This window comes from Hypanus sabinus, chromosome 15 (genome assembly GCF_030144855.1).
Source record: "Hypanus sabinus isolate sHypSab1 chromosome 15, sHypSab1.hap1, whole genome shotgun sequence".
Classification (NCBI taxonomy): Eukaryota; Metazoa; Chordata; class Chondrichthyes; order Myliobatiformes; family Dasyatidae; genus Hypanus; species Hypanus sabinus.
The window spans coordinates 80,599,723-80,607,750 of record NC_082720.1 but is presented as its reverse complement, the minus strand read 5'-3'; the positions used below and the strand labels follow the sequence as shown (position 1 = coordinate 80,607,750).

Genomic DNA, 8,028 nt, shown 5'->3' with positions numbered 1-8,028 from the left:
CCACAGACCCACCACTCTGTGAAAAAAACTTACCTCTGACGCCAGCCCTGTATTTGTTGAAGTCACCTTAAAATTATGACCCCTCGTCTTAGCTGTTCCCATCCTTAGAAAAAATCTCTGGCTAACCAGTTCATCTATGTTACTTATTATCTTGAACATCTCTATCAAGTCACCACTCGACCTCCTTCTTTCTTCATCAGTCATAATCTTATGATTCACTAAATCATACCCAGTCAGTTTTCCTAGATTCAGAAAAAGTATCAAGCATTAATGCAATGTATAACTGATCGAGATGTCAAATTTCTGTCCGTGACATTAAAAAAATTAATGCACCAAGTAGAACTGGAGCAAACTGAAGGAGGCTCCATTTCCATAAAGAATAACAAATAAATGACAGGCCAATTAATGACTTTCTGACCCTTGCATATCTTTCACATGATCACTAATGGTCGTGAAGCAAAATGGAATGAAGGAATTAAAGGCCTATTTATTTGGGGAATTGAAGTACTTAAGAATTGAATAATATTTCTTTACCAAAAGATGTTCAGCAGCTGCTTATTGACCAGAAGTACACAAAAATACACATGTCAAAGAAAATTAGGATATTGAGGACTATTTGTTATCTTCCATATTCACGTCTCACTTTGACTCAAAGATATTGCCAAAATTTAGTGACATCAAACTAATGTGCAAAACATGTTTTCACATAAAGTACAACCTATTTCAGAAAAGACAGCTAGAGATATTTTTCATGTTATCAGTTATGAACATCGCAATGAGAATGTTTATTTTATTGTAAATTTCAAAAAAATCTCAAACATTGGAAAGTGTCATTTTAGGTTCAAATGCTTCTAAAATTATATATTGTAAACTTACCCCTACTAAAAACTTGGGAAATTGAATAAGCTTGCAATCCTTATTTCTTAGTTAGCGGATGACGTTATTTCAATAACTGTTTAAAGTTTTGACAGATGTAACATAAGAATGGTATAAATGATCATAGAAGTTGTTTACATAGTAACAGTTTTGAGAAATATCAACTTAAACTAGTAATGCACGAACATCCTTGTGATAAATTAGCACAAAACTTATTTAAAACATTTCATAATATTCTGGTCGGTTGAATTTTACCATCAGCATTTTGATTTTATCTTTGGACTGGACATTCTGACCATATTTCCTAACAATGCAGCCTAGAAATTGGCCAAGGGTAACTAAACAGAGTCATATTTTCGCACGTAATTTCCTGGGAAGTTGCCAGATTTGCTGGTTCTTAAGGATGTACCTGCAAATAAAATATACACAACTGCAATTAATATTTTATACAATATGTTCTCTGGTTATAGGTGGGCATCTCATCAGTGGGGGTCTCCATATGTCATGTAATAACACTGAAAGTATTTCATAATTGTTGATTACTGTATTCATTTGAAGCCTCTGTAGCAAATGATTTAAGTACTTGTAAAGTGGCCTAGAAATAAATCACAAACACTTTGGAACATTACAAAGCTAATCATTCATCCCCTTCTCTTAGCATCAATGGTGTGCTATAAAAATGTTGAATATTATAATCAGACAATTAGTCACTTTTAAACACTGGGTCTTTCCATAATTATCATTCTATGCATTAGTGTAAAATTGGTTAGGACATACTAGAACTAAAATATGACTAAACAGGGAATATTGACAATCCATCACATTTGATAAAAATAGTAGCAATTGCAAATTACAATTACAATTACAAATCCAGGTGCCCCATTCAAAATTATTTCAAGCACATCTGCTCTCACCCCATCCTCCTGCCACCCCACTCGGGATAGGGTTCCCTTTGTCCTCACCTACCACCCCACCAGACTCTGGGTCCATCATATAATTCTCCGTAACTTCTGCCACCTCCAACGGGATTCCACTACCAAGCACATCTTTCCCTCCCCCTCTTTTTCTGCTTTCCGCAGCGATCACTCCCTACGTGACTCCCTTGTCCATTCATCCCCCACATCCCTACCCACCGATCTCCCTCCTGGCACTTATCCTTGTAAACGGAACAAGTGCTACACCTGCCCTTACACTTCCTCCCTCACCACCATTCAGGGCCCCAGACAGTCCTTCCAGGTGGGGCGACACTTCACCTGTGAGTCGGCTGGTGTGGTATACTGCGTCCGGTGCTCCCGGTGTGGCCTCCTATATATTGGTGAGACCCGACGCAGACTGGGAGACCATTTCACTGAACACCTACGCTCTCTCGACCAGAGAAAGCAGAATCTCCCAGTGGCCACACATTTTTATTTTATGTCCCATTCCCATTCCGATATGTCTATCCATGGCCTTCTCTACTGTTAAGATGAAGCCACACTCAAGTTGGAGGAACACCTTATATTCCATCTGGGTAGCCTCCAACCTGATGGAATGAACATTGATCTCTCTAACTTCCATAAATGCCCCTCCTCCCCTTCTTACCCCATCCCTTATTTATTTATTTATTCCCCGCCTTTTTTTCTCTCTCTCAGCCCCTCTCACAATCACTCCTTGCCTGTTCTCCATCTCCCTCTGGATCTCCCCTCTCCCTTTCTTTCTCCCTAGGCCTCCCGTCCCATGATCCGTTCCGTTCTCCAGCTCTGTATCCCTTTTGTCGATCACCTTTCCAGCTCTTAGCTTCATCCCTCCCCCCTCCTGTCTTCTCCAATCATTTCGGAACGCCCCTCCCCCTCCCACTTTCAAATCTCTTACTATCTCTTCTTTCAGTTAGTCCTGACGAAGGGTCTCGGCCTGAAACTTTGACTGTGCTTCTTCCTGTAGGTGCTGCCTGGCCTGCTGCATTCCACCAGCATTTTGTGTGTGTTGCAGCAATTTTTTTCTTTTTAACTATGCAGATAGAGAAGAATCCATTTAAAACAGAGATGCAGAGAAATTTCTTTAGCCAGAGGGTGGTGAATTTGTAGAACTTATTACCACAGGTAGCTGTGGATGCCAGGTTGTTGGGTGTATTTAAGTCAGAGATTGACAGGTTCTTCATTGGACACGGCATTAAAGGTTACAGGGAGAAGGCAGGGGAGTGGGGCTGAGAAGGAGGAAAATGGATCAGCCACGATTGAATGGCAGAGCGAACTCAATGGCCCAAAAGGCCTAATTCAGCTTCTATATCTTAGAGCCTTATGGTCTAAAATAGTTCAATCTAGATTTAAAAACACTCAACCTTCAGAGGCTTTTAATTGCATTTCCTTCCATCTTCACCCAATTAATATATTTGTTTTATTCTACTGACCTCTTGACAGTTGCTTGAAACTATCTCATAAGTTGAGCACCCATAATTCTTCATTGGTAACACCTTGATCTGTTTCCCTTCAGATCAACTTAATTACTGTACAAAGTTTGTTTTCTTATTATCATGTGTTAAGTGGCAAAGGGGCAAACATCTGTTATAAATTGTAATTAGAATCATCTGAAAAACTATTTAACCTGACAGTCAAATTTCTTGAAGGTAATTTAGGGGCATTGGACTCATCGTTGTATCGATACAATTTATCAAATTTTTTCCCATCATTCCATCTCTGTGCATGTTCAATAGAGTGGTTAGTACACAGAATGATAACACCAGCTCAATTTATCATCTTAGTAATGGATGTTCCAGCCAGTTAAATGTAGTGATTGACCTCAAGGAAGTGTGGAAGCTGGTTCAATAAAGCAGCTCAGTAACAAATCACAAACTTACTCATTAGCTTTCTCTATTGTGTTATGTCAGAACATTCCATCTGAAAGAGCCTCCAAAATTTTCTCCCTTATTTCTCTCAATGCCCTTCTACGGGATGCTTCCTGGAATCCAGTTCATTTAACAGTGAAAATTTGTTTTTCTTTTGACATAAAATTCTATTTGGATGAAATATGAACAAAAGAACATAAATCTAGAGCTGGAGCAGCCATTCAACAGGACCCTACAACAACCTTTTTACTTCAGATACCATTTTCAGCCCTCTATTCAACCTTTGATTCCATTCAGAACTGAAATCTATCAAACTCAATTTTTAGTGTAAACATTTACTATTCTCCAAAGTAGTGAATTCCAAAGATATAGCACCATTTTAGGGAAAGAAATTTTCTCTCATTTCAGTCCTAAATGGCTCTGAGACTGTGATCTTTTATTTTGGACTCTTTAGTTACTGGATTATCCTACTCATATCTACTATGTAGAGTTCTCTAGGAATTCTGTATCTTATGAAGTTTCCTCTCATTCCTCTGAACAGTAGAATGCAGAGGCCTAGAGTACCCAATATCTCCTGACATGAATTTCATCCTACCCGCTCTAACTGTCCATCACTCACAGACTCTTTCTGGATCCCCTCCCCTTACCACACCCATCTGCCCACACCACCTTTCTTTTCTATCAGATTCTACTGTTGTCTCCACGTATCACTTTCCAGCCTATCACTATTTCTACTCGTTCCTCCTCCATCTCCTGTCAACCCTCCTTACCTAGATCCCCAATCAACAGCTAGCTCTTGCTCCACCTCTTCTCCTGACTTTTTTTTATACTGTGTATCTCCCCTCTGCCTTTCAGTTCAGGTGTTGTGTCTGGACTGAAATGTACTGTAAATTTCCTCTACTGTTGGTGCCTGATCTAAAGAATTCCTCCAGCGACTTAAAAAAATTAAACACCAGATTCCTGCATCTCCAGTTACATGTACCTCCATGAAATGCGTGTCCTGATGAATCTTGGCTACATGCCTTCTTGTAGTAATTATATCCTTCATTTTAAGGCGAGGAGGCACATGATACTCCAGGCATGTCCTCAGCAAGATCCTATATAACTACAGGAAAACGTCTTACATTGCTACTCAATTCTCTTGAAATAAATACCCATGTATTATTTGAATTTCCAGTTGCTGGCTCCACACATATGTTAGATTTCAGTGATTTGAGTACGAGTTTGCAAAGATTCAGCATGATATCCAATACTTTGAGAAACTTCTATAGATGTACGGTGGAGAGTACAGTACTTTGCAAAAATCTTAGTCTCGTATAGCTAGGGTTCCGAAGTCACTTGCACATTACTGTATCGTCATACCTTAAACAGATACAGGGCTGGTTCTTGGAAGTGTAATGATGAAAGTTCTTTGAAATGTATTATTATTGCAATTTTATATTTATTTCTGTACTTAGTACCATCTGTGGCTGAATTGATACCCTATAAATTTCTTTCAGAAGTGAGTTGATTGTGTGTAAAGAGAATGCATGAAGGAAGAGATGAAGGGAATGGAGAGATTCGAGATAACTTATAAGATACTTACGTATGCTTATTAAATTCCAGTTTGATAGATTGAGGCTTTTATTCGTGCAAATACTTTAATTTATTATTTACCTTGTGGGAAATGCCTACTAAAATTGTTGCAGATTATTTGCAGTAGGGTGTGAACTGATTAACAGTTTTTACATATCATATGTAAAAAGACCAGCAGAAGCAACTGTACGTTGTTTACAGAGATAGCTGAGAGAATTTACAGTGAGAAATGACGATATGGCTGACAAATTAAATAAGTACTTTTACCTGTCCTCACAGAAAGAAACACAATAAATCTCCAAGAAAAATGGAGAACAAAGCTCTAGTGCCTGTGAAGGAAAAAACAAAAAAAAATTAGGGAAGAAATAATATCAGAGAAGTTAATTAGCCTGAAAACTTAAAAATACTGAAGATCTGGTGATGTTTATCACAGAGTTTTGAAAGAGACAGAGATGGTGAATGCTTCAGTTGTCATCTTCCAGATATTATAGGTTCTGAAATGCGTCTTCTGAATTGGCATACTGCATTTATGAAGGGGGGGGGGAGAGTAAACATGAACTGCCAACCTGATAGCCTGATCTTGGTTGTGGAAAGTGGAAAGAGATATTAAAAATGATGGATTCTATTACAGACAATGTGATATTAATACACTTAGTAAATGATAATATAATTCAAGAGAATCAACATGGATTTATCAAAGGTTTTCTGTAATGTATTGAACATGTGGAGTTTGTTGAGGATGTATCTAGTCAAGTAAGTGGGATGGAATGAGTGGATACAGCGTCTTTAGATTTTCAGAATATTTTATCGAGGTCCCACCACAGGGGGTTAGTGAATTGTGTCTTGGAATAATATATTAACATAGAGTGAGAGTTCATTAACAGGTCGAAAAAGAAGAATTGACATAAAAAAGGTAATTCTCAGGCTGGCAGGCTGTGACTAATAGGGCATTATTATACTTGAGCTCCAACTACTCATAAGTACAGTAGTTCTACCAGCAGGTAAAATGTAGAGAAAATTTACAATGATGTTGCTGATACTCGAGGGATCTATGATGATATAGTGAATATTTATAGTTATAGTGAAAATTTCAACAGCTTTATTCACTGGGGCATAGGAGAATGATGGAAGATCTTATAGTGGTATACAAAATTATGAAGAACATAGATAGGATGAATACTTGCAGGCTTTATACCCTCAGAATGAGTGAGAGTAGAACCAGATACCTTACCTTAGGGTGAAAGGTGAAATGTATAAGAGGAATCTGAGGGGAATCTTTTTCACTCAGTGGGTGGTGTGAGTGTTGAACAAACTGCCAGTGGACGTGGAAAATGTGAGTTCAGTTGTAACATTTAAAAAAGTTTGAATAGGTACATGGATGAGAGCCATATGGACAGGTGATGTAGGTGGGCTAAGCAATGGACCAGATGGGCTGAAGGGCCTGTCCCTCTGCTATAGTGTTCATGAACTCTATAATCTATATCAGCAACTTGGTCAGGATGAGTGCATGTATCATTTCCAAGGTTACTAATGATACAAAATTACGTGAGAATCCAAGCAGCAAAAAGGCTTCATGGGGATATAGTCAGATATAGAGATGGAGCAACAATTCGGCAGATGCAGTCTAATGTGGAAAGAAAATGTGACATGTTTAGAAATTAAACAGATATGTTGAGCGCCTTTTAAATTATGAGAGATTGGTAAATGTTGATGTTCAAAGGGACCTCAAAGTTCAACAGTTCAAAGTAAATTTATTATCAAAGTACATACATGCCACTATACACAACACTGAACTTCGTTTTCTTGTGGACATACTCAGTAAATCTAAGAACTGTATTAGAATCAATGAAAGACTGCACCCAACAGGGTGGGCAAACAACCAATGGGTACAAGACAACAAACTGGAAATTCTCTGGGGATTCACTTGGGAGAGTGACTGGACTGGAAAACAGTGTTGACTATACTAGTGATGCCTCTGCCCTGATGCTCTAAACAAATTTTATGCACTGATTCGAGGCATGCAACACAATGCTGGCTATAAAAGCTAACCCCTTCAAGGTGAGCATCGACTGTCTGTAACAAATAACACCTTCCTTAATATTAACAAGACGAAACAGAGGGTTATTGGCCTCAGGAGAACTCATACCACTCACACTCCCTTTTACATCGGTGGCACCACTGTGAAAACTGCAAGCACTTTCAAACTCCTGGGAGTGCACGTCACACACAACCTCCCATGGTCTCAGAACACATGCTTCACAGTGAAGACAGCTAATCAACGCCTCTACTTTCTGAGGAGCTGGACTTCGCACATCTGTACTCATGTTATTCTACACATGCACAGTAGAGAGCATCCTGACAAGAGCTTGGTCTAGAAGCTGCTCTGCAGTGGACAGGAAAGTTCTACAATGGGTGGTCAAAACTGTCCAATGCAGCACCAGATATGCTTACCTGCCGTCAAGGACCTATTTACAGTAAAATGTCGGAAAAGGGCCAGTAACATCATAAAGGATCTCGGTCACGCTGCTCATGGTCTGATTGGGGAGGAAGTTACATAGCATCCATACCAGGACCATCAGACTCAAAAACAGTTAGTTTCCTCAAGCAGTGAGGCTTATCAACAGCTGCACCCATTAACTTCACCACTACTTCATTATTTCCAGTCAGTCAACTTATGTACAGCCTAGAATCCCTTTATGGACATAAAAATCCATCTATTTACATCAAGCCATTTACGTATTTATATTTACTGTGTT

At 38.9% G+C, this 8,028-nt stretch overlaps 1 protein-coding gene across 5 annotated transcripts in view; it reads right to left on the bottom strand.

The window, feature by feature from the left end:
- Nucleotides 1-754: 754 nt before the first annotated feature.
- LOC132405624 (uncharacterized) overlaps nt 755-8,028 on the bottom strand; it is a 151,353-nt gene continuing 144,079 nt past the window's right edge. For all 5 annotated transcript variants that reach the window (XM_059990580.1, XM_059990579.1, XM_059990581.1 and 2 more), the window contains one exon: nt 755-1,285. In XM_059990580.1, the coding sequence (XP_059846563.1) occupies nt 1,215-1,285 (71 nt within the window). In that variant the 3' untranslated portion in view covers nt 755-1,214. The remainder of the gene's footprint in view (nt 1,286-8,028) is intronic.